The sequence below is a fragment of the Strix uralensis genome, chromosome 8 (assembly GCF_047716275.1).
Source record: "Strix uralensis isolate ZFMK-TIS-50842 chromosome 8, bStrUra1, whole genome shotgun sequence".
Lineage (NCBI taxonomy): Eukaryota > Metazoa > Chordata > Aves > Strigiformes > Strigidae > Strix > Strix uralensis.
The window spans coordinates 2,143,160-2,169,608 of NC_133979.1; the positions used below are offsets into that span (position 1 = coordinate 2,143,160).

Below are 26,449 nucleotides of genomic sequence, written 5' to 3' on the forward strand. Positions count from 1 at the left end.
TTGATAAAATAATTTCTTAATATTTAAGGTATAATGGATCACTAATTGTTACAGGCCTCAACTTGCAGGCACCAGCTGCTCTCAGGCATCCACAGGTGCCCGTGATCCCTGGGGATCCCTGTGGATCCCACAGGTCCCTACAGACCCCATGGGTACCCACCTGTGCCTACAGCCCCCCTGTCTCCCTACAGCCCTGACATGTCCCCATGACCTCCATGGGTCCCCCTCAACACCCATGAGCTCCCACAGCCTCAGTCACTTGTGTCCCCGCAGCCCCCATGTAACCCCTCAAGCTCCATCTGTCCCCACAGTCCCTGGGGATCCCCACATGTCCCCACATGCCAACCCCGACCTGTCCCCAGGCCGGGAAGCTGCACGTAGCTCCAGCAGCGATGACATTTCAGACTGGGGACATGGCAGCCCCTGACACCTCTGCCCGGCTCCTCTGGGTGCTCCTGCATGTGCAAGCAAAGCTCACTCAGACAAAGTAGTGTTTTACAGTTTTCATTTATTTTCAAGGAAAAAAAAAAATCACATTTAAATTGCAACTCAATTGGGTATTTAATGTAGTTCTTATGTATAGAATTAATAAACTTTGTTCTGATGTGGGGATTTATTTGTTGCAACATTATGCATGGTAAATAATTGCATATTCAAGATTTTGTGAAATGGGTGATGGGGAGAATGGAGGAGAGACATTTATAAAAAACCTTATTTACAAAAATGATATCCACATAGTCGTATTCTAATCTATAAGGCAAGTAACATTTAAAATATGTTGTTTCATGATTATCTTCAACAAGTCAATACAACACATTCATATTACCAGTGGTCAAATACAAAGCTTTGCTGCAATAGTCCGTGTGCAACAAACCTGTACGTCTTTTACAGTTTTTTTTCTCTGAGAACAGTAGGTAAGCAGCAAAGTTTTCATCACAGACTAAGCAGTACCTAGGCCATCGTAGACTAAAGGTATAATATATCTCATTGCACGTTTAGGCAAAAAAGGCCAGCCATTAATTAACTTATTTAACTTAAATCTTAAAAATAGACCTGTGTATCTTAATCCACAAATATTTATAAACATTTTATACACGAGGGAGTTCATAAAATGATACAGGGCAATACACGGGGAAATCCAATTCAGTCTGGGGTTTCCCCGGGGTTCAGAGGTGTCACGGCAAGGTTTTCCTGTGCCCTCCACCCACCAGCCCGTGCCGGAGCTTCAGACCACAACCTGACTCGATTCCTCTCTCAGACCACGATAAACATCTCCATACTTTTTATGCCGTCAAAGCAACTGGGTGATTTCATCAACCTTAGAGCATTTTTGGGGTGGAAAACCCCTCCTGCATGGATTATGAATCCAACAGAAGGACGGCACGTCCGCTGCAATTTGCCCTCTGTTCAGAAAGAGAGGGATTTTGAACGGAGGAATAAGGTATTTTGAATGCCTTGCTAAAACCTGGCGTGTTTTGTCACATACTGCTTGGCCTGTAGTGAAGTCCTGCTTGTGTGTAAACCTTTGAAGAGCATTGTCACACTAACGCTCATGATTTTAAGAAGAATTGTCAGCAGCATTATCTGCACTCCTCCTGCAGTGATAGGGGAGTTCACACAGGAGGTGGGGAGTATTTCTGCAGATCTTTATCTCGCATTGCAGTGAAATAAGAATTAAAATATTGATGATCATAAAAACTCCCCAGCTCTGCAAGAGTTAATTTCCTTGAGAAATTGTGAGAAAAAGAAGAAAAGAAGAATTCTGGCTATGAAATGAAATCTTTGAGACAGTAATTTCTTACCATGAAAGTGCAATGTGATGATGTTATGTATTTTGGTCATGGTAAGCTTCAAAATTAAGTTTTTTAACCAAGACATTTTCACATAAAAACAATAAAAGGGTAGGGAAAGAAATCACTCCATATTCAGTGCATTGAAGTGGCTTTCTCAAGTGGATCTTGGGTGTTTGGGTAACAGACCTGTGGGCCGTATTTTAAAAAAAAAAAAAGGTAAAATGGAGCAGGATTCCTCTGCGACACAGAACTGCACCACGTGCCTGGTGGGCCCAGGAACTGCACTGCTGCTGGAGGAGATGGGGAGCTGAGGGAGAGGTCCGAGGAGGGCTGAACACTTTTAGTAAAAGGTGTTTGACTTTCTTTTAGGTCATTTAAAAAATATGTCACCTTTTCATTGCAGTCCAGCCGTTTAAAAATGCTTCTGCTGCAAGAAAGTGAAACGGTGACTCTGTACGTGGTGCTATTGCTGCAGGAATCTCTGCAGCTGCAGTTCAACAGTGACATCGCCGGCTGGTTCGAGTCATCTAGAATTAGGTAAATGAAGACAAGTATGACTTGTGGCAGTGTGGGCAGCATGGCAAGGTCTTGGCAGGGACCTTGGTAGGAAAATAATCGCCCGTGCACGAACTGACCAATTTTTATGACTGGGCACTAAACAACTACCCTGGGGCCCTGCGATCCTGTTAAAAGGAGAAGGCAGACGGGTCTCACCTGCAGGTATGCGTGGCTTCAAACTGATAACTTTAAGTAGGATATTTCTCTGGTGTTCCCCACAGAGCCCAAACCCTGGGCGCTGCCGTGAGAGATGCCCCGACAGCATCCCACAGCAACGGTGTGACGGTGCCTGCAGCCTGCCCAGGAAACTGCCCTTCCTCCCCATCCCCTCCCTGCCTGGCCAAAACAGGATGTCATTTTTACATAAACTTTTTTTTTTCCACCCACCTACGTTTTAAAAAACTAATAGATAAATCCTGAAAGGCAACACTGAAGACAAAATAAATTTAACTGAAATACCATATAACAGCACTAAAATCTTTAAGTCCAGCCTGCGTCAGGAGAAGCACGCAGATGTGTAACTTCCTCGGTACAAGATCACGCTCGTGTGACAAAGCTTTTGCGAGTGAAGCCACACACGTTCTCACTGAGAACTCACACCAGCTGGGCAGGAATAGGAATTTAATGGACAGTGGCCTCACAGCAAAAATAAAAGGAAGCTTTACAACAGGGGAGTGATATTTAAGAACAAATGCAAACACCAGATGAAAAGCTTATTATTTGGTAGTATTTCATATTATTGAGCAATTTCATAGTTACTAAGAAATACTGTTAAAGGTAGAAAATTGGTCTGAAATGTCTCCTGTGAGGAGCACCGTAAGCTGGCTGAGAATCGTCAATATTTGCAACAAACAGAAGAAGGAAAGTTGCAAACAAAAGACTTGCTGCTCCTAATATCTAAAGACCCAAGTCTGCAGGTGTCTGTGGGGAAAAACGCTCCCGCTCCGTCAGCAGGCACCTTGACCCTGCCGGCATGGGCTGCTGGCGGCTACCAGGGACCCCAGAGGAAAACCCCTCAGGGGATTTTCAGCCTCCGTGGCTGAGGACACAGTCTAAAGGGAAAGGTCCACACGAGTAACCAAGCTAAAGCCTTTCTGTGCATGCATCATACCTATTTATTATTTTAATGCCTCCTTTATGTATCTTTTTTTTCCTCAGATAGTTAGATCTGAGTGCTGCTGAGTTAAGGGGTGCCAGTGCTGGGCGGTGCTGGAGGGCTGAGCCCCCTTTTCAGCCTCAGCCTGACTTGGCAAAAGATCTGCTGGACCACACGCTTGGAAACTGAGCGCCGACGCTTAGCTCCCAAAACGCAGGTGACACAGGCAACCAAATCGCCACCTTTTCAACTCCCTGCTGACGGGGCTGCTCTCCGCTAGCGGGCAGGGAGTACCAAACAGATGCATTCCCTGAAAATACACAGGTTTTCCTGCCTAAAAGCAGAGGAGAAGCCTGCAGAGCTTGAGTGCCCTGAATGCCACAGGGCAGCGCATCCCCAGTGGCCTCTCTGGGCTCTCGCCGCTACTACAGAAGCTGGAAGTGGGATAAACATCCCTGTATGTGCCCCTATTTGGTGCTCTAAATTTAAGTTGGATACATCCCAAGCTGCTGCCCATAATCTTTTTTTCTGCTGACACCTTCTCAAAGCCAGGCAGAAAGGCCAGGCTCCTGCACTTCAGACTTAGAAAGGCAACTGTTCTGTTCCCCTCCCCACACGGGGTAACACTGGGGTGCCACGCTTGTACAGCGTGCGAGAAGATGAACACCCAACAAAATAAGCATCTGCCTCGCTGCTCAGACATCAAACAGGGCAGGAAAAAAAACATCAACACGGACCAGCATCTCCCTGCAAGGGAGCCCAGAGGGGTGGTCGTGCTGGGAGGGAAAGCGGAGACACGCAGTTCAACGCTCCTGAGCAAACAAACACCTAGTGAACTGAAACACTACGCGAAAAATTGGCAAAAGCAGTATGCAAAAAACCTGTCCCAAACCGCTGGTTTTGGTCCTTGTGTTGCAGGCTGGGAATAGCTGTTTTGTGTCACCTGCCGGTGGCTGGAAAGGGACTGTGTCCCCACAGGGCTGCAAGTGTGCTGGCACACCGAACTCTGGTCTGCCAGCCAATTCACCCCAGAAAGGGTGCAGGACTTCCTCATGTTTCTACCCAGGCCACGGGGGCTGTATACCAGCACCACCATGCGCCCAGGAAATATGACCTCCGTTTTGTGGGACAGCACAAATGGGACAAGCTTGGGAGCTTTGGGTTATGGGTTTTTTTGTTTAAAAAGCATTTAAAAACCCAATGCTAATGTAAACACCTTGTCTTTCAAATGAAATATAAAGTAAAATATCTATGTTCTGGTAATATTTACATTATAAAATCCTTATTTTCAGGACTACAACATAGATCTCTTTTGGAAGCATGAGTTTATAACAATTGTACACAGCATGAACCAATTATGCAAAAACTGATTCTTAGATTTTGCCCCGTATTCCTATGTCAGAAAGGGGTAGGCTACACAGTTTATACATATTTCCATTTCAGGGGAAAAATTATTAATGTAGTTGAACACTCCATCCAGGAGTACTTGATTTCAAAAACTGCAAAGATTTATGAAGCTGCATAACTGAATTGTGCTTTATCTTCTGTGTTGGTACCTTTTGTGAGCATGCACACAACTCAACGACCCTATCATACATATCTCAGTCTGGGAGTCATCTCAGAACTGAAATATCTTCAAATTTCCTTATTTTCTTTTAAGATGGGCATGGATTTCTGTTTCCTTACGTCACTCCAAACTGCTCTGTGAGCAAGCACTTCCCAACATGCACAGTCTGTTTTCTAACGCAAATGCACGAGCCTAATCCTGGCAACATTTGTGACTGTAAAATTAGCACTATTTGTCATCTCACTCATTTCTAGAGTCCCCAGCACCCCGTTCAGCATATGATCCTATACTTCTCTGCATCTGAACAGCAACTGCAATTAATTTCAAAAAGATCCCTTCTTTTTTCCTCATATCACCAAATTCTCCCACTAAAACAAGTTCTCTATCTTGGCAGATTCCACCCCGTTAGTGCCGTGAACGCTATCACCATGTTGCCAGCAGTAGGCTGAGACTAACATCAACTAGAAATCAAACGCTGCACAGGCGATGCACGGAGAGGAGCAGCACGCAGTGCCCAGCTGGCTCAGGGAAAACACAGAGGGACAGTTTTTCCCCCTCAGGCTCCTGTTTAGCACTTCTGTGGGTTTTCCCATCTCCACGAGATAGCTGCTTGTTTTCGGCAGCCCCCCCGTGCTGTTCCTGCTCCCCCGTCCCCCGCCAGTGCCGGGCATCCAACCAAGGGTCAGGCTCAGGCTGCATTTTTTTTCCAGTGTTTGTACATAAATACTTTCCTGCCTAGGTGGTAAAATGGAAAGGCATTGGGGGGGGGGGGGCTGCATGTCTTTAAAGCATTTTCTAAACCCGTGGGGCTTTCAAAAATGGGGAAAAGAACCAGAAGAAGCAAGCAAAGGAATGTAGAAACAACCCAAAATCTGGAGACTGCTCGGAAAATGCGTCCTTAAAAACAGCAGTAACATTTCTGGACAGTGCTGTGAGCTCAGATTTACTACCCAGCCTCTTTGCCTGCTAATCTCCTTATCTGCATCACTGCAAAATGTAAGGACATGGGGCAAAGAGAAGCTCTCGTCACCTGTGCACCCACTGCTGGGACTCCTGACGGTTAATCTGCAGCTGTAAGAGAACACGGGCATGTTCACGGAGGCTTCTTGGAATTTGAACTAAATACTCTTTGTAGAAGTGACATTTTTTCCTGCATTTTGCTGGGAGACTGTATTAGGAACCTCCACATTTACAGCAATATTTTTCTGGAGTTAAACCAGCTAAACCTGAAGATAGAGTTTTTTATTCATCACCATGAGACATACTAAGGACTGAAGAAAAAGTAAATCAGCATGTCGGTTCTACTTAACTCTTTTTTATGAGGCACCCCCTTCATAACAGCTATCCATATTGTATTTAAATCGTATATATTGACAAAATGTAATCTACCTCTGTAAGCATTGTGCCATTCAACAGTACTACTATTAAATTTATATACCACAGTTTAAATTACATCCATTTCATGAATGGTAAAATGCTAAAACTCAAGTGTCTAACTGCCAAAATACAGCCTTACTGGAATGAGTACAATTTACAAATACAATAATTACATTTTAAAACCATTAACAATGTTACATCTAGAAGTAAATACTGTAGGACTGGTCAAGACGGTGTTTTCCAAGGAAAAAAAATGCTGAAAGTTGTCAACACTTCCAGCAGAAATGTCCCGAGTGCAGGATTTAGTTCATTTTCCTTAAACTGTAATTAAAACCCGTTCCGCGCACAGCAGTCCTTGGGTATTTTCCATATTATTTTCCATAGACTTGCATAAGCTTCCATCAGTTATCGGCCAAGTATTTACCTAGAAATGGGATCAGACATCAGCTGCGGGGAGGGAGCAGCCCCGATTCCCAATAAAAATACAAATACTTGTATTTTTACGCAGCAATGGGTCAAAAGAAAAAATACTTGTCTTTCTCTGTAGCAGTGGGGCAAAAGCTCTTCCTGGAGATCCCCAGACCTTGCCTTTCCCGCAGGACCCACGCACAGAAAAGAGCCCATGACATTCAAGGCTCTTGTTAGCAGCAGGAGGATTTATTTCATGCAAGGGAGCTTTGCTCCTCTGCTACCGGCTAGCCCCTCACCCCGTGCTGCAGCGGGACCTCTGGGCTCGAACAGCCAACAAATACAGAGCAAGGGCAGTGCCAGGTGTGCCAGCGCAGCCGGAGGGGACTGTCGGGGCCACTGCCATCCCGAGAGGAGCCGCCGGCGAGGCACCTACCTGCTGCAAACCTCTTCTTGATGAGGGAGAAGCGGTACCCAGCGCCCACGAGCTCAATGTCGCAGCTGGACAGCGTGCTCCCCTCGCTGGTGAATTGCACAGCCAGGGGGGCCGGGGTGCTCGGCCCCTCTGAGAGCTGGAATCGGGCCAGGAGAGACCCCACACCTGCGATTTAAAAGTCCCGCACGAGACCCTTACAAGCCCGAAGAGGCACGTCGCGCATCCTAGGGCCAGGTTTGCCAGCAAAGGCAAGGAAATGCCCAAAGCGCTTCAAGCGAAGCCCTCTCCCACTGTTGTCCCCGAGCCAGCAGCACCCCTGGGGTGAGACCAGAGGCAAACCCCCTCACCCTCCCAGCAGATTTTTACTTTTCAGACACCCCAGCGATACAAAGCAGCTGAGCTGGGTGGGTTGCGTGTGGAGAAGCAACCCACGGGAGGCTGTGGTACCCGCAACGGGGATCCAATGTACGCCCTCAGCCTTCAAACGCAGTGAGGGTCAATGAAGCTAAGGACTTGATGAACAACCGCATCCAAACCCAGGGTGTTAATACCCTTCCTCCATGACGGCACAGTGATTGGCAAAGAGGTATCAGTGGCACAGATCCCCACTTTTCAAAGCTCTTCACCCCTAGCTTTAAATAGCACCCTCCCCCGGCAAGCGCCAGTGGGAATCCGTGTGTCTGGACTTGTGTGCAGGCATGATAAATGGGTCAGTGTCTGATTTAAGTATTCAGAGTTAATAACATGCACATTTGCAAGATTACCTCCGTTTTCTGACTTCTGAGAGATATCAGGGATCTTCCACAATATCCTTTGCTGTTCGGCATTCCTAAAAACACATGAAGAAGAGCATTTCTGTAGGAAACGAGAAATTACGAAGGAGTCATTTGAATTTTGGTAAAGGCTCTGTGGGCCGAGGGGGAAGCTCTGGTGCTGCTCTCCAGAGCTGCAATTCTGGGAGCTCAGCCCCAGATAAAAGTAGCCAAAACACGAAATAAGGGTTGTTATTCTACTGCCTGCGTGCATGGGTTCAGCTCTGACTGCTTGTGGGAATGGCAAGGAAAAAAAAAAAAAGATCAGAGTGGGGTTGCGCATTTACTCCTGCAAGAGGAGGACAGATTTGGGCCCCCAGCTCCTGCCTGCAGACACCTCCCAGGGCAATCCCCCTCCTGCAGCCAGCAGGCAGGATGGCTCTTTTAGGCAGGGACATGGCAGAGGCAGCAAACGAGCTCTTTGTCGGGTGAGCAGTTCCTACCAGACAGCAGGAGGAAGCACAGCTTGAAGTTTGGTTACTCCTCCGTCGACAGGGACGAGGAACTGGACGTTGTTTAGAGCTACTGGTGTGGTCATTGCTTCTGTATTGTATTTGTAGTCAATGCGGAGGTCAGTGCTTGCAGGGTCACACCGCCAGCTCACTGCAAGGTTTAATGGAGTAGACTGAATACCCTGGGCAGATACCTTCCAAAATGACAGAAAAAACATTTAGTTTCCATAGGGGTGAAGGGAGAAATCCCATTTTACAGACACGGTCATTGCATTTGGTTTCAGAGGAGACAATACCTTGTATTCTCATAGAAAGTTTGTACTGGGCTCAAAATCAGGCAATTTAGTGACGTACAGAAGGGACTAGCGGGATAGCATGCCCTCAACTCACGTAATCTCCGCTCTGCACTAGGGAAATACCATCTTTTACATCTATAAGTTAAGCACAGACTTACACCACAGTTTTATCTTACAAAAAACTCCGTACCTGGTATTTGAGCATATCCACATTGTAATAGGTGGCTTGTGGTTTCTGTTCCGATACCTTCTTTAGGTGAGTCATCAGATTTGGCATGTTGACCCAGAACTCCTTCGTGCTGGCGTCACTCTGCGTGTTGTCGCTGCACAGAGGGAGAATTAACCCTTCACATAAGCCGCCTCGGTGGAACAAAGCTTTTCAACAACGCACGCAGGGCAGCAGCGCCAGCTGCCAGCTGGGATCACATTTAATCCCACATTTATAGAAATATTGCCTCCCTCCCGCACATCTCTGCCTTGTCCTCAGATATCTCCGGGGAGGCATGGCAGATACAACCTGTAGGTCATCTCAGTTTGCAAAAAAGGAGGTCTAATGAGCAGAGCGAGGCACAAAAACCAAGCAAACCCCATCAAAGCAATTGCTCCTCTCTCCTGATGCGCTTCCACCTGGCAAAGGGGCTGCTCTCAGAGGGAGTGCTCCAGCAAATATTTAAGGGCTTGAGAGTTTCCTTCCCCAAATCAGGGCGTACTTTGGGCCATGTGCTTTTGCAAAGCACCCCATTTTTCTGGCAAAAAATCCTCTTCCTTTGGGATGCTGGTGAGGCAGGGGCTTACCAGCAGAGGAGCTGGGGGTTTGGCAGGACGTGCTCCAGCCTGTTGTAGTTCAGCACGCGGAAGGTGAGCACCGCCGGAGCGGGGTTGTTGGCAAAGTGTCGGGTGATGCCCGCTGGAAACGACAGCACCATCTCCCCCGTGATCTTCACGATACACCTGTGGCGCCGGACACAGAGACCGAGGGGGGGAGGAAACGGGGGGCTCAAAATGCAGCAGGAGGGGAGGGTTTGCCCCCCACTTCCCACCCACTGTGCCAGGGTATTAAGCTTCTTACTATCCTAAACCAGAGCGAGCTGAGATAGCAGCAAAGGCTGGCAGCCTGCTGGGGATGGGGACTGATGCTTGTGGGGACGCCCCAGGAGCATCCTGACCCTGTACCCTGCCAGGTGCAGTGCACTGGCACCCCAGCACGTGCGTGTGCGGAGCCCAGAGCCCATCCTTTCCTCCCTCCCCATCCATCCAGATGCTCACCAAAGCCTCCACAGCACCCCAAGCCTGTCCTGAGCCCTGGACCGCCCGTATCCACACCCAGACCCCGTCGGTCAGCACCTACTTGTTCGGGTCGGCCCCTTTGAAGTACGCGTTGACAGTTTCTGTGAAGGCGGCGGCGACAGGCAGGGTGTCCTGTGCCCCCATGGTGAGGGGGCTGGGTCCCCGCGACGAGCCTGCAACAGAGCAAAAACCTCCATTTCTTACGTGCAGAGCGAAACAGCACCGCTCCCCCCCTGGGTTGCGGCAAGGGAGTGCTCACCAAGAACCCCAGCCTAGCTTTATGGGCAAATATTAAGAAAAAATCCCCCAGGCTTTGGATGAGGCTTTAAAAACATTTAAAAATTATTTTTTTCCCTCCCCTGCAAAAGCAAGCAAAGAAAATAATGGAGGAGCCCCGGCCACGAGCAGCATGCGGGGGCAGCAGTACCCCCCCGGCACGGCTCCGGAGGGGCTGCACACGGCAGGCTTTGCATGACAGTTTTTACAGTAGGTTTTTGGGCCCTGTCAAGAGGGGCTGGGGAGGTTCGTTGTCCCTTGGCTGGATAGCTGAGGCTGCCTGAGGGAAAGCTGACGCTGCCTCAATTCCTGCCTGCGGGAACCCCAATCTGTGGGGATCCCTGACACACTCCCCTCTCCTGCCCGGCGTGCCTGGCAAACCCCCCCGCCACAGCTGCTCACCCCACAAAGCCTGTGGTACGCTACAGCAAATCTGCAAATCGTCAGAAATCTGGAACTATGGAGAATGCGGGACTCTGGCTGCAAATCTAGAATGCTCAATCCACGGGCTATTTAGGTGATTGGAAAAAAAAAAAAGGGAAATTTTGCTTTGGTCATGCTGTGCGTCCATGGACGCTAGCCAGTCTCTAAAATAATTCAGCCCTGCATGATCACACGCAGGTTTCCTTGGCTGGCCAGGAAAGCCTGTGTCCAAAAAACATTTGAGGATGAAAGCATCACCACAAACGTACACCAGAAGCCCTGGGCATGCTGGAAACCCTGCATGGTGAACAATGTCCCACTCCTCGCACCTGCCACCAAGAGGAGAGCGAGCAGGGGCTGTTGACGCGGCAAAGCTCTTGCCTCTTCCCCAGGGAAAGTGCTGAAAAATCAGCCTGGGGTTAGTGTTTGATTGCCCACTGATTCCCCAGGCACCCAAAAAAAGTCCTCAAGAGGTCACCATCCCTGCCCTGGCACTACCAGCTCAGCCTTATCTATTTCTCTGCAATGCACCATTTTGGAACCTTTTTTTATACCACAGTTTGTACATCAGGTTAAGCACAAGGATAATTTTGCCCCAAACCAGCTAAAAAGAAACAGCAAAGGTCTGTGGAGGGGCAGCTTACCCAGGGACCCCCTTACTCTGTTACCTTCATTTACAGGTCCCAAATCAGGCAGGTGAAACGGGCCGTTAATTCAGCCCGTTAATTCCTTTAGGCCATGCAAGCATGTGCCAGCTTCAGCTGAAGCAGCTAAAAGATTAAACACCAGCCTGGGGAAGGGCAACACCTCCGCAGGCAGTGGGGCAGGGGGAAAAGCAAAACAACCGGGAGAAATGCAGCATCTTTCTGGTGAGCTCCTGCTTTTCTGCTTGAACTATCTTGAAAAATAATCCCCTCCCTTCTTTACCGGCTGCTTCCCACCGCTGCCCCGTTGCCTGTTGCTTTTCACCTCACATCTAAGCAACCTGCCCTGGGTTTTGTGTGATGTACTAAAAGGTCCTGGCTGGCTGCTGCAAATTTTGTGTGAGTAAATAATAGGGTTTGGGTGCAAGAAATCAGGACTCATAGCGTCTCCTGGGGAAAGCACTTCTGTCACTTAAATTACACTTTGAGTTTTGATATATTAAAGGTGAAAAACCATGTTATTCGCAGACAAGGATTCCTCACGCCTTACAAATGCGTCCATGCAGGCAGTGCGTTAATGTATAAAAGCAAAGTTGCTCTCTCCTAAAGGCACAGATGAGCCTCTCCGGTGCGGGGATTTTCCCTTCAAATGTCTAATGTAGCATGAAAGGGTGTAAAATATTCATGTAGCCACGTGTTTCCCTCTTGGTCATACGTCTTAAGAGACTCAGGGGAATGAGTGATTTCAGCCACAGCCCAGAATAATGATGCTCAGTAAGTGCAGAACATCCGGCTGTCCCAGCGCACCGGACAGGCAGACCGAGCATCTCACATCAGACCCATCACCACACACACACATTAATTATCCTAATGACCCCAGGGAGGCAGCACATGCCTCCCCAAGCCTTCTGCTTCTGAGGGTACAGCCCCGAGCTACCCATCAGGGACTCGGCAAACGTCCTGTTAAAGAGCAGGTGCTTCACGGCACCCACCCAACACACAGATTATCTCAGCCACGCTGCAATCCCTGGCCGTGGGGCAGAGGGGACATGCAGGGCCACGGGGTAGCACCGCAGACTGGGAAGGTAATGTCTTTTTTTTATAAATTCTTTCCGTAGCCACCACTGCTGGGTTATCAGAGAGTGCGTCCTTGCTCCCCACACCCAGAGCAACGGCCCCCCCCAAGCGCGTTGAATCCAGCTGCATGCAGTGGGATATCCTCATCACATCCACCCAGAAATACAGATGAGATTCAAAAAACGTCAATGCAGACTGGCTATAGTGGGGTGAGAACTGGAGGTATCACCCAGCAGAGGAACATCAGGCTTATCTCAGCAGGGAAGGTGAGAGGAAGGTCTTTAGCCATCCAGCAGCAGCAGAGCCCACAGTTCTTGGCAATATAATCATTATTCTTTGGGAGAGAAAATAAAACACCTCCCAAACTTACGCGCTCCGACTGCAGCTGGGTTTAGCCTAGACCCTGCACCGGCGCATCAAACGAGGGGTAGATGTCTCTCATGCCAACGTGCCTTTCCCCTGATTTTCAAGCTCATTTCTTCCACCATTTCTCTGTATGTATATGAGATGTCTTCATTCTCCAGAATGAAAAATTGTATGTGCAAGAAGGAACCTGCTTGTCTCACCTATCTCTATTACCAGACTCAGCTGGCCTTTGAAAATCTGAGTTCATCTGAACAGCCACAAAACATCCTCCACATTTCTAATCTGACTTTCAATAAAAATCATGGGGATGTATTTGGCATTCAGCGTTCTCGGTTCCCTCCACTCTTCCTTCATGAACCTATATATTCCTCTCTTAATGGCTTCAGAGACTAAACAATTTTTTAAATAAAAACTTTAATGTAAAAAGTATAATCTATTTTAAGCCCTAAAACTCTTATCTAGAAACTTGAGAGACAAGTGTAGTCACTGTGGCACATCTCCACCAAAAATCTGGCTTTTCAGTGACTGCTTCAGCAGTTATTTTTAGAAACTGCTCATTTTGGCAAAATGACCTGATAATACTGGAGAAAATTCACTTTATGGAGCTTTGGATCCAGCCATAAGCAGCACATCAGGTTCTTTTGCCTTACTTTTCCCTACACAAAGGTGGAAAATAGAGACGCGGAGCAAGGACAGCTGAGTACCAGCGATCCTGGTGTACCCAGGAGAGCATCCCCAAAGCTGCACCACGCCTCTTCTCACACAAACAAACCACCCCACGTTCTGCAGATACATGGATCTTAGCACAAAAAAAGCCAAACCCAGAAACAAAAGGTAATTTCTCTTCTGGCATTTCATGCCCTGAGTTATAGATGCCAAGCTCAGCAGATCGCCTTTCACCTCCCTAGAGATGAGCCTTGAAGTTTAGCTTTTTTTGTGGTTTGGTTTTTTTTTTCAGTTGGACTCAAAGATTTAGGGATACATCAGGAAATCCAGTGTGTGGAAGCGACATAGCTCTTTCCTGGGCCATGAGATGAGCCTGGAGGCAGTGCCACGCTCTCGCAGCCCTCGTGCTGTGCTGGCCAGCCGGCGTGCCCTGGACAAACCCACCCCCTGGCTCTGGACCATTCACACTGCCACAACAAAGGACAAGAATTCAAATATATCATTCACCAAGATTAATATGCAAAACCACAAGAAAACCCCCAAACGCTCGAGGTGCTCGCAGTGCTGGTGCTAGGCTGAGCGAGGGGGGCAGAGGACACGCAGAGCAGGGGGGGTCAGTGGGGATGCGCAGGGTACACGGACTGAGGGATAACGGCTCGGACCCAGTGATCAGCCGGCACAGACCTCGCCAGGCCCTGCCCCGCTGAGCTCAGCTCTTCCCAAAGGACCATTTAAATACAAGAAGGAGGAGAAGAAGAAACCAACCCCCCTGGTCACCACCACCTCCATCCCTGCCTTTGGCTGCTGCTACGGCATCGGGCTCACCAAACCGGGGTTCGGTCCCCAGACACGAGCGGCCCATGCTCGGCGGCCGGGCAGCACAATCCCGGGGCACTCGGCTATTTGCTGGAGGGGACGCGGGTCACATGCTTCACAGAGAGCGAGACCCACAGGATCCGTGCTCCGGCATGCCCCGTGCCTCCAGCATCCCCCAGCTAGCCCCAGCCCCACTCTGCCTGCAAGCACCACAGCTTCAAAGCGCTTCCTTCGGGTTTTAAAGCACCTATTTCTGCTGCCACCAAACCTCCCCACTTTTTTTTTAAAGAAAAATATAGTCACAGTGTCTATGAGATGAGGCTTCCTCCAAAGCCTCAGGACTCTCCAGGCACCTGTGCCTCTGCCCTCTCTGAGATGTGATGCCACTCCCCAAAACAAGCTCTCCTTCCCCTGCATCCTCCCCACCACACCTTCTCATCAACGAGGGACCCCAAAACCTGCAACACAAAACCAGCCACCCCAGCAGCACAACCTGGTGGCGTTTTGGCTGTGCTTGCTGGTGTTGCTGGCACACTCCTGACCCCTCACCATGGAAAAATCTAGGAGATGGGGAGGGGGTCCCAGCTTGGCAGAGAACCCGTCGTCCTTTGTTTTTAATTAACCGCACTGTGCCACAGCCCGCTCAGGGTATCGAGCAGCTTGCGAGGGAGAGTAGAAAGAAGCCCTGGTTGACAGAGTCAAGTTCCTCGGCAGTGCAAGTGGTTTCGCTCTCTGGTTTTCACCGCAGTCTCGGTACGAGAACAATCTTTTGGGTTTTGGTTTTGTTTGTTTGGGGTTTTTTTAATAATAAACAGGGAAACAGATCATCGGGATAAATGGCACAAATCAAATCAAAATTATTCTGGTTGAACTTGCGATGTCATCTAAGTAGCCATAGCATTTCACACAGAAAGCCGGACTGGAGCCTTTGAAGGAAACCCCGGGAGTCAGAGAGCAAGAGCAAGGGGAGCAAGTCGTTACTGGGTATGCTATGCACTACTTACCTTCGAAAGTCAAATAAAACTTTCCTCTGTCAAACCAAACGAGGGAAGGCTGTTCATTCTCTGTATGGCCAGGAGTTGAAGCGGGATGGGAAAGGTTAAGGAGAGGGAGAGAGAAGGACACAGTGTGAGTCACAGAGCAGGTCATTTATCTCGCTACGGGGAGGGGACGAGGTGCTGCAAGCCGTTCACGTGCAAGGAAAGGGGTTTTAAACGCTGATTTTGGCTTAGGAAACAGAAAGCAGAAAGCAAAGCTATGGAAGCCCAGATGGAAGAGTATTTTTGCCTGCTTGGTAAGTGTTTTGGGGGGGTTTTCTCTTTTTTGGACTAGAGTAGAAGAGGCTTCTCTGCTCATGCACTCCATTAGCACATTCTAACTGCGCTGATTTTGGCCCACGTGCCTTATCCTCTTCACCTCCGGCGACGTCTCTGCTGTGCTACAACCGCAGCAGCGAGCGTTCCCCGGCGGGATGCTGCAACCGCGTGCCACACTGGTGTGCAAAATGAGTGACAGTGAAACGTAGGTACTTTCTGTTGCGTTTCAGGACATAAAACTTGCAGAGAAACAGACACACGCACACAGAGCAGGAGATGCCTAGCTGGAATTTTTCCTTTCCCATTACAATCACCAGCTCCCTGCACTCGCACCGCCTCAAAAGCCGCGTTAGACACCAGGTACTGTTGAAATAACTGGAGGTGGGGGGGGAAAAAATGGCTTTTTGAGCTGTTAAATTAACCCTTTTGAATTCAGGAGGTGACAGCCTTTCACCTCGCAGTCCTTTTTCACTGAGAAACTGTCATGCAAGGTGCTGCGAGCGGCGGGTGCCGGGGCTCAGGCACTCAGGGTGCCTGCAGCCCCCCGCTCCCAAGGCAGACGTGGCGAAAGCGCCCTGCTCGTACAGTACCTGCGGGCGTTTCACAGCGCCTTTCAAACACGGGCAGTTTGTCACTAAAAGCATCATCTTCTGATAACATAAGCAGAAGAAACGCAAAGGAAAGGGGAAAGAAAAAAAAAAAAAGAATGAAAAAATGAATCCCAAATGAAATCGAGCAGTGCACGAAAAAAGACAGAGAAGGCTTTTAACGAGAAAAATAACGGAAGGGGCGCTGACACAGAAATAACAGCTTCTTTCTTTGCAATAAATTATTCAGACTGCACATGCAACCACAACGAAAGCAAACCTGAACAGCACGGAGGACAAATAAATGAAATAACTCTTCCACATGCTCTCGGACAAAACTCCGTCGGACTTTGCCACAGGAAACAAGAGCTGGAGAGTGTGGTGGAGCCAGACTCGGCGGCAAGCCGAGGGCTGTGGGCAGCCCCCGCCGAGTTGGGGTGTCCCAGCCTCATGCCAGTCCCAGGGGACGCCCCCTCCGCGGTCCCCAACCCGCTGCCGTGCCCACGCAGCCCTGCTCCCAGCCCCTCCTCTGCCCTGCACCCCTTTCACCTTATCTTTGGTGCCCACCCTCGCCCCGGCCGCCTCGGTGGGGATGAGGGGGAGATGTTTGGGCTTTCTCAGAGCGGCTCCCAAACCCCCTTTGCCCCTGCCTGCCCCCCATCCAAGTTTTCCCAAGCCAAATCCTGGTAATGCAGCAACCATTTGCATGGAGCTGAAAGTGCAAAACCTACAATCTGGGGGTGCTCCTGGCTGCCCCGTTCAGTGTCCCCCTGTGACCCAAGAGCCCTGATTTTGGCTCTTTTTCAAGAAAAAAAACCCCATGGAGGGGGTGGGAACCACTGGGGCCAGTGAACACAGCTTCTTCCCCCCCCCTGCAGCTACACTGGGCTCAGGGTGGGTAGCTCATTAAAAACATCAAGCAGCAATTTTTGTTCACAGAAATGTATGAGTTAGAGAGAATTGAAAAATTAAAATTTAAACCAAGCGCCTAAGGGACCCATTGCCTGCTCAGCCTACAGGGCCAGCATGCAGCCCCCATTTCATAGCCACGTCTCCCAGCCTCCTGAAACCCCCAAGACCGTCCCTGTCCTCAGCCTGGCTGCTCCCCTCCACCAAAATTGTGGTTACCACTGTGGCCCCAGGCGCCCCACGGCCACCTTGCCCGTGGGCACCGGCCCAGGCCACCACCAGCCCCACCCCTGAAGCTGAGGAACAGCGGGCACAGACAGGACCGACAGCCGACACACTGGGGACACTCGGGGCTGGCTGGCCCCTTGCTTGAGGTACGTTGTTGGGTTTTTTTTCAGCAGCATGCTGTGACGGTGACCAACAGCCAGTACAAGCATCTACGACACCTCGAGAGCGAAGCAAACAACAGGACGGAGACGCAGGTCAGAGACTCCAGCAAACCTACTGGGAGGGCTTGGGAGGGCACATGTGGCCACTGGCACCGTGGGGATGGCATCTGCCACACGGCTCAGGCCACCCCATCGTCTTCCAGCTATCAAAGATGGGAAATGCTGCAGCCAGGACCGCGGCTGAGCGCACACGAACACCAACCAGGGTTGTTTTTTTGAAGGGTTGGGGTTTCGGGCCCCTCCGCAGAGCCCATCTGCCAGCCTATGCCAGCGACGGCCTGCAAAGCCCCTTCCCTGTCGCGCAAACCCGGCGTGCTCATCGCAAAAAACATGGAAAGGAAAGAAAAAAAAGGAGGAAGGTGTTCCTGGTAGAAGATGGAGCTGCGGGAAGCAAGGGGTGGTAGGGCTGGCAGCAGGATGGGATGGCAGGGATGGAGGAGGAGGAGGAGGAGGGAGCGCTGGCAGCAGGAACGGAGGAGGGAGGCAGGGGGGACCCAGCGCATGGAGCCTGGGAGCTGCCAGCCAGACTTTATTTGCATTTCTTGTCTCAGGCCCCGGGGGGCACCTGGGGGCTTTGGCAACACCCATGTTTTTCAGGACATTCCTCCAAAAGAAAACTGCAAGCACTCTGTTCTCGTCTACAACGTGTCAAACTAACGGTTTGGAAGAGCCTTTTCCAAGACCCTGTTTCCCTCTACCACTTCAAGGGGAAGTACAAATTTAAGACATTCAAAGAGATTTAATGGTAGTTGTCTCCCGGATCCCAAGGTCTGGCTTCCAGCCCCCCTCCCCTCCAGGTACAAGCATCCCCCACAAAAAAAAAAAAAAAAGAAGCTTATTTTGACCAAATTTACAGACCACAAGCACATTTTACATTATATTCTACTTAGCGATAACCTCTACCTTCACCAAACATTCACTTTTTCACAACATTTAGAGCTGCGACAAAGACAGCTTCCCTAGCAGCATCACGTTCATGATCCGTCACACCCCCCTCAGATCCCTTTTTGCATTTAAAAACCTGATGAAAATTAATGAATGTGAACCAAGAGAACCATCTAGCAAATGAAAAGGTTTCAGGAATCTTTTAAGAGGTAGGAAAGGTGAAAGAACAGCAGTGCTGTATGCTTTTACCGACGGTGGGAGTGGTGGCTGCACTCAGGGAATTGGTGGAAGATATGGAAGAAGTACTTTCAGCACGGGCTAAAGGTGCTATCGGAGGAGGGCTGGATGAGTGAATAGGAGGGCTAAAAGGCCTGGACTGTAGAAAAACATAAAACAACAAACGGTTAAAGAAAATATGCACAGCGACATTTGCATCAAACAGAAGCTTTTGCCTGAAGCCGTAACTCTCTGTACCCCAGGTCCCAAGGCAGCCCCGCTGGGTTAGGCCAAAACTAAACAACTTTAGTTTTTTTAGTGTCGATAGCATTTTAGTCTCGACTTAGAAAAATGGCAGATGATTTCCACCATCTTCTGGGTCTGGGTGTTTGAAGTCCCCGTCTGCAGCGAGGACGGGAGCTCCAGGGGCCATGGGATGGATTTAATGCACTCGGCATCGGCAAGGGAGCGGTGCCAGTGCCCACCACGTGCCAGCTCACCGGGGAGCCACTCGTTGGGTCCTTAGAGATCCTTCGGGGATAATTTTATATTCATAACATTGATCCAAAAATTCTCTACACTTACCTGAAGCAGCCCGGGGTGGTGGGGCAGGACCCGGAGGCCCAGCCGGCGTGGTACGGCGGTGGGGAGCTCCACCAAAGCTTGCCCAGACCCATACTGCCTCACCAGGGTGGGCAGGCACAGCCCCTTTTCACACCCATTTTCTGCCTTTACCATAACCACAACCCACCGCTCGCCCACGTTGGCCTCGCCGGGCCAGAGGAGGTGTTCACAGGCCGTTTTTCCACACGTAATTTATCTTGATGAACAAATTTTAGAAAACTCCAACCAGCCCAGGCAGCGCCCGCTGGTTACTTGCCCTGAATCTCTTGCTCCGCTCCGTTAATCCATCTCAACGGGCTGCAAACACAGACCCGTCACCCCCCCCGCCCGGTGCATGCACCCCCCCCATGCACCCCCCGCTCCTGCTTGTGAACGTACCACATCGGCGACAGCGGGTTTGCCGGGGGGCAGCTTGGGCCGGGAGGGGGGCCGGGGTGGCGGCGGCGGGGGGGTGCTGCAGGCAGCCAGTGGCGTGCCGGGGCGAGCCGGGGACGAGGAACCTGCAACAAAACAGGAGCCATGAGCCCATCTCAGGCTGGCCCCCATGGCTACCCACCCCCAGACCCACGTGCCCACCCATACCCAATCTTGAAGCAAAGGTTTCTCGCCTGGGAGCTAGCGTGAATGCCCACGCACACCCTGCGCAAGCTCCCCTTGACTGTTGCTTCACACCAGCAGTTTTGCAGGGGAGAAAAAGATTTTGGGGCTCCCTTGGCCAGGAGCGCTGCATAAAATTGTTATCAGAGGAGTCTTACAGCTTTTTTCAGATGTAGGCAGGAAAAAAAGTTATGCTTTAACCCCTGCAGCAGCTGATGCTGGTGCCACAGCTCCCGGTGAGGGGGGTTGGCCCCTCACTACAGGAACGAGGGGTCCTGGCAAGAGGGACAAAGCTTTGTCTGAGCAAAGAAGAGGAAGGGTGGAAGAGTAAGATTATCAGATTTGTTGGGAGCATAATGTGTTTCCTAGCCTTCCAGAAAAGTTTCAGAGAACAAGAGGGTGCTGCTGTCAGAGTTCACATGGCCCCCAGTGGCTGCTGCCTCGCTGCGAAGGGCAACTTTTTGCAGTCAAACAGAAATTTTAACAGATGTTTAAGAGGATAGCCAGCAAGCTGTTTGGCTCCACGTACAGAAATTCCTTCTGGGGTAAGTTCAGCAATATAACCGGTGCTGTGCAGAGCAGTCGGAGATTGCACAAGAGGGGCAGGAGGAGCGTGGGGGGACACAGCCCCCTTTTTGCAGGATGGCTGAGCTGGCGTTTTCTACCAGCCTCCGTGGCGCATGGCAGCACGTTACAATCTGCAGAGTGGCACGTTTTGCTCAGACTGACAATAAGATGATGTCTTCAGCTTTATTTTTTCTGCTTACAAGCGTCAGTTTACTAAGTTTTTTGGGCAATAGCTCAGACTACGGAAATATCAAAGCTAGATCTATAGAGATAAGAGTGAGCAGTAAACGACAGAAGGCTAAGACTTAAAGAGAGTAAATCCTGGCCATTTATTTGCACAACTCCAAAATTCAAGGCATTTTTATTCAGAAGCCTAATTTGGGAACCAAAGCTTGAATTTTTCCTTCCTTATCCCAATAAAAGTCTGACAAAATAGGAATCATTCAGGGAAACTAACCTAGCAGGACTGAAAGTGTATCACAAGACGGAGACCTTGAGGGTATACTTAGTCCCAGCCACCAGCTAGCTGAAGCCCTGCCAGACATCAGCTCTCATCCAGGGAGGTTTATTCCTCAAGTATTTAAGGTCCCTGGGAGACCAATGCACCTCTAGACATCTTCTACAAGAAACTGTGGCAGCATGTTGTAAATCAGCACGAAATCAGAAGCCTGCTGGGATGCTGGTCCACACCCCTGCTTGGACTCCCGTGGGATGCAAAGGCAGGAGGGTGTCCTGGGATGGCTCTGCTCCACGGATCCAAAAGCTGGACACTGTTGGAGACAGATGCAGCAACGGAAGCCTTGGAAAGGTGGAGAGTGCCGAATCCTCCCTGTGCACCCAGACCAGCTGGCACAGGATGCAGCTTTCTGAAGATCTGCGCAATGTTTGTGTGCGTATTTCAACGCCCTGTATTTTTCACAGCTCACTGTCCCGGGTAAGGCTGAGGTGTCAGCGGGCTGAGACAGGAGATAATTTCTGGGGAAGAGACGTGGATCTTCCCAAAGCGCTGCCTCGCCGAGTGGGGATTCCCCATCCATCCCCACGTACAGAGCAACCTGAATGTCCCCGTCCTGCAGCTCTCCGCTCGCGCAAGGCAGCTGCTCAGTTGGCATCGGGGTGGAGAACAACGTAGGAAGAAACTTGCTGTTTCCTGCTGCCAATCTCCCAGGGAAGTCCCAGCTCCGACCAGTGCCACCGGCAGCTGCAGGCCCTGTGCGGATCCCCCCCACACCCCCCAGCCGCCTCACCAAGCCGGCACAGAAAAGCCACCACCACGGAAGCAAAGCCACACTCACAGCAACAGCCACGCTCGGGGGGACACCCCCAGCAGCCCCCCACATCCCCCCAGAGGGAGTGACACAGCTTTCAAGCTCCCAGAAGGCTGAGGACAATGGGTACAGGACTGGGGACACAGACCCCCAATGTTCCCCCATCATCACCCACCCCTGCCTGCGTGGGCAGAGGTGCCTGCAGGGCTCTGTGGGATTAATCCTCTCAAAAATAATTCCTCGTGGCTGCAGGACAGTGGCTGGTGGGGAGGGGATTTGCACATCATGGCTGCATAGGTACAGTAAGCGCCCTGGGGTCAGCCTCTAATATAACACGATCACATTGCACCTTTGTGAGCTCGTTTGCCCTAATGGGCACACAGACATTTATAATTAAGCAGGTGAAGCCAGGCAGCCAGACACACCAATCCGGTTCTGCCCTTGAGAGAGGTTCACGCTGGAAGATGTTTCTCCAGCCCAACGCTCCCACAGCCAAGAGGGACCAAGTGCCCTTCAGCTGTTCAGAGTTATTTGTTCTCAGCAGCCCTAGGGTGACTTTTTGCAGTGATCTGTCTGTCTGTGACAGATTTAAAGCCCCCTGGTGCTGAGGCTTGTTCAGATTATTTGCCTGAAATGCTTCCACCTATATTCACTCTGAAGCCTACTGAGGATGGAGCCACAGCAACAGCAATCCTGTGCCAAATTTTGCATTGAGGGGTTACGCGCGTAGCAGACGTGGGAAGGGCGGCTCGCGGGAGCTTTGGGGAGAGGGCGTCAGACCCATCCGACCGTCAGACACGCAGCAAGGAGCAGGGAGGGGAGAGGACACAGGAGGCTGAGGGCAGACGCTGGACGTGGAAGCACAAGACGGCCGGGTGGGAAGGCGGGCGCCGGGCACAGGCACAACCAGGCGGGAGGGGACGGCGGATGCGGTCACGGCCACACCGAAGCACACCCAACGCCGCGGGACGTACCGCTGGTGCTTCCCGTGCCGCTGCTGGCGCCCGGTCCGGGTGAGGAGACCACCGTCCGGTACGTGGGCGGCGGAGGGGGAGGCGGGGTCGCTCTTTGTCCCGACCCAAAATCTTTGGGAGAGGCGACCGGCTCCAAGTTATCATCCTTAAGGTGGGGCTGCTCAGAAACCTTCTTGGGAACCTCTTCCAGGTGGAGCGGCGAGGGGAGCGGGCGGGAGGGCTCGGCCGCTGGAGCATCGGCCAGGCTGCCCGCTGCCGCCGGTGGGGACCCCGCTTTTTCCCGGGGCGTCAACTCCGGAGTCACATTTTCCGGGGATTGATCAGAAAAATTGACCCACTTGTCTTCTGCATTAACAGCAGTAGACTTGGGGGATAGCACGGGGCCAAAAATGCTGTCCAAGTCATTGATGGACGGAAGTTTGTCACTTTTGAGCTCTGCTGCTGTCTGGTCCCCTCCTGTGGTCAAAGTAGTTTATTTTACACTTAGCAATAACCGAGAGAAAGCTGCAGTCACACCATTCTCTACGGGGCTCTACATCAGCTACTTGCTAGAGGAGATGCTTTAAAAGCACATTTTTCTTATAAGCTGCCGGGGAATATAATTCATGTGCCAGAAAGTTTCTACGTCACGTTCATTATACAATGAACCACACGGGATTGAAGGACAGACACGGCCTGAGCGCGCGCATGCACCGCGAGCTGAGCCCGCCTCCTCTGTCACTTCGCGCTCAACGGTCCCACACCCTCCCAAAATTTACAGCTGGAGCTCAGCCTTTGTTATGTATCGTCTAAATAACATCACTGCGTCATTGTCATCACTCTGAATTATCAGATCTTAAACTTACATGCTCAGCTGCGCACTCCACTATATATATTTATAAACACATAAATATATATATTTAAACATGCTGGCTTGACACTCTCGAGAACGGGTGCTGGGCATGCAGCAGAGGGAAGCAGACAGGGTGTATGTATTTCAGATGCAAGCAGCAGCAGATAAGGGTATTTTAGGGCTCTGCTCACTAACTGAGCTACCACACAACATTCATATCTGACTTCACAACCAACACAGAGACGGGATTCATCAGCAAAGCGTTACACATCCAGAAGAGGGAGATCCTCCCGCCTTCCTTCCGTGCCCTGTTTTCTTGCATTTCTCTTCCCCGAGGGCTGGAGCCTGGGGATGAGGCATCTCTGGTGCCAGGAATGCTGCCCAGTGCCTCGTTCGGCACAGACTGAGCGGAGGGATGGGGCGAGGACCAGGGCAGCAAGTGGCCGCAGCACCAGGGTAGCACGGGAGCCCATGGCCCCTGCTACAGCCACATGCATCCGGCTAAAACTAACGTGTCCTCTGGGCTCCTTACGTCAGCATCCCGCCCCTGATCCTGCGTCTAGGGGAGCCATCTGTTCTACGTTTAGGGGATAAAATATAGTTTTGCTAAAACGGGAAAAAATAGACCTCTGCCGCTCGCTTTTTTTTAATTGATGCACAAGCTGAAGCGTGCAGCAAGCCAGCAAATAAACCATCACACGTGGCTGGGCATCGCGTTCGCTCATGTTGATGAATCTATGTATGTGGGTGGACACTCAGCCTGTCTGGCTGCTTGGGTGAATAGAAAAAAAATCAAGATATGGGAGCGTGAATGAAATATCAATGGATAGGGAAGGGGATTTCTTCATGGAGATGGTAACAACACCCCAAGGTGCTCTGCATGTGTCTGTGCCCATACAGTGCCCTTCCTTCCTCAAAACCTGCACCCCCAACAGACAGCAACATGAATTATAGGCTTATAAGCACTTTATGTCCTCTAGCTGCATTCAACATCTCTCAATCCCTTCCTTCAGGCCATCCTCTATTTCAGCTACTGTTTCATTCTCTCCCCCCTGTCCCTCTCCATCCCCGTGCTGGGGACTGGGGGGGTTTTCCCACCTTCCCTGCCAGCAGTAGGAATCTGGGGGGGCAGGAGCAGCTTCCCTGACACAGGCAGCCACCCTGTTATTTCATAAGCATACCCTGTGCAGTGCTGCTCCGGGTGGCAACAGTGCTCCATTTATTCCCAATTTTGAGCAGGACTTTGAGGCTAATGTTGCATTTCTTTTCTAGAAGTGACCCACCCCAAAGGTGGCGGGAGGAGAGCGCATTAATTTCACCAGGCCAACACTGGCTCAGGACTCAAAAGCCTCTTTGCACGGCTTCTAGAGCATCGCTGTGACTTCAGCATCTGCTGAAGCGCTGCGGATGCACAGGGAAGAGGATGCACAAGGGCCAAATCCATGTCCGAAATGCAACCACGGGACCCGACCCCCCCCCTGCCCCCCCCAGGTTCCACACCAGGCTGCTGGGGCTGGGCAACGGCATGTGTGCAGAGCGCGGTGCTGAGCTCTTACCTATTCCCACCGTCAGAGGAGAGCCGGTGCGTGGCGGCGTGGCCGGGATGTTTTTCGGTGGGAGCGGCGGAGGTGCTGCAAAACAGAGCAAAGAGAGGAGAAAAATTTCAGCTGTGGTGTGTTAGGAAACAGGCACAGTTTGCTGGGAAAAGGGGGGGCCGGCAGTGCTGCCGAGGTGCAGAGCGGGCAGCAGCACCAGCCCTGGGATGATTGCTGGGTGAGCAAGAGCATCACGGAATTCCTGGGTGGAAGGGACATCAAGGATCATCTGGACCAACATTTCTGGCAAAAGCAGGGACTAGACGAGATGGCCCAGCACCTTGACCAGCTGAAGCTTAAAAGTGTCTGATGTTAGGACATCCACAACTTCTCTGGGGAGATTATTCCAATATCGGGTTGTTCCCTTTGTGAAAAATTTTCCTTGGTGTATCACTGAGCAGCAAGCAATCGCTGGTGACTTTTTTGTTAGGTCTTAGGGGTTTTTTGTGGGGTTTTTTTTTATTATTTTTAAATCTTAGCTTGTAGTCATGTTTTAAAAACCTGAATTACCATTTTAATTAAAACCTGTAGCCTCTGAGGCACGTATCTGCCTCCACATTTCTCATGTGGCCATCCCGCACAGATCCGGGATGCACGTACAGAGGAGGAACGCCGTGGCTAATTAACCCAGCTTTACAGGGGCATTTTTGCAAAGCAGATGTAAATAACTTCCGAATCGAACAGAGGAGCAGCCCGGGAGGCACCGTGGCTGCTCTGGAAGCAGCTTGGCTCCATTAAGCAACCGTTTCAATCAGGAGTGTTGCAAGATCATGATGTGGCCAGAAGTTGCCTTGACCTTGGCACATCGACACCAGCCAGCCAGCAGCACCAGGCCTGGGGGTAGGTTTGGTGTGAAATTGGTTGTGCTAAGGGCTAGCGAGGGGGAAAAAGGGGCAGGGGAACAAGGAAAGCATGACATTGCAGCTGGGGAGGAGGAAAAGCTGCAGTTCCCCTGGCCGGGGAGGATGCGCACCGTCTCTCCCATCCTGGATACCATCATCCTCTCCCAGACCCCCGACATTCCTCCACCCTGGTGCACTGGAGGCAAGCCAGGGGAAGCAAAACCCTCCAAGGACTCTGGATGAGGAAAAGTAAGAGATCTGATTTCTCTCTATATTAATTTATTTTCAGTTGACAACCTGCACAGTCACTTACTTCCAGTTGGAAAAGGTCTCGGTAGCTTTGGGGACTCTACGCTTGTGTTGACGGGCTGGACTGAACCCCATATCTCTGGCTGATCCAGAGTAGCTGAAAAAAATCAAAAATAAATAAATACACAT

The 26,449-nt window shown here is 50.7% G+C and overlaps 1 protein-coding gene across 1 annotated transcript in view; it reads right to left on the reverse strand.

Moving 5' to 3' along the window:
* Positions 1-488: 488 nt before the first annotated feature.
* SGIP1 (SH3GL interacting endocytic adaptor 1) overlaps positions 489-26,449 on the reverse strand; it is a 58,182-nt gene continuing 32,221 nt past the window's right edge. Inside the window, exons 13-25 of the mRNA XM_074875811.1 lie at positions 26,325-26,417; positions 25,131-25,205; positions 22,743-23,198; positions 19,715-19,836; positions 18,746-18,872; positions 15,355-15,414; positions 10,144-10,255; positions 9,591-9,746; positions 8,986-9,118; positions 8,491-8,693; positions 8,000-8,064; positions 7,236-7,400; positions 489-6,815 (exon numbers count right to left, since the gene is read on the reverse strand). Coding sequence (XP_074731912.1) covers positions 6,793-6,815; positions 7,236-7,400; positions 8,000-8,064; positions 8,491-8,693; positions 8,986-9,118; positions 9,591-9,746; positions 10,144-10,255; positions 15,355-15,414; positions 18,746-18,872; positions 19,715-19,836; positions 22,743-23,198; positions 25,131-25,205; positions 26,325-26,417 — 1,790 coding nt within the window. The 3' untranslated portion in view covers positions 489-6,792. The remainder of the gene's footprint in view (positions 6,816-7,235; positions 7,401-7,999; positions 8,065-8,490; positions 8,694-8,985; positions 9,119-9,590; positions 9,747-10,143; positions 10,256-15,354; positions 15,415-18,745; positions 18,873-19,714; positions 19,837-22,742; positions 23,199-25,130; positions 25,206-26,324; positions 26,418-26,449) is intronic.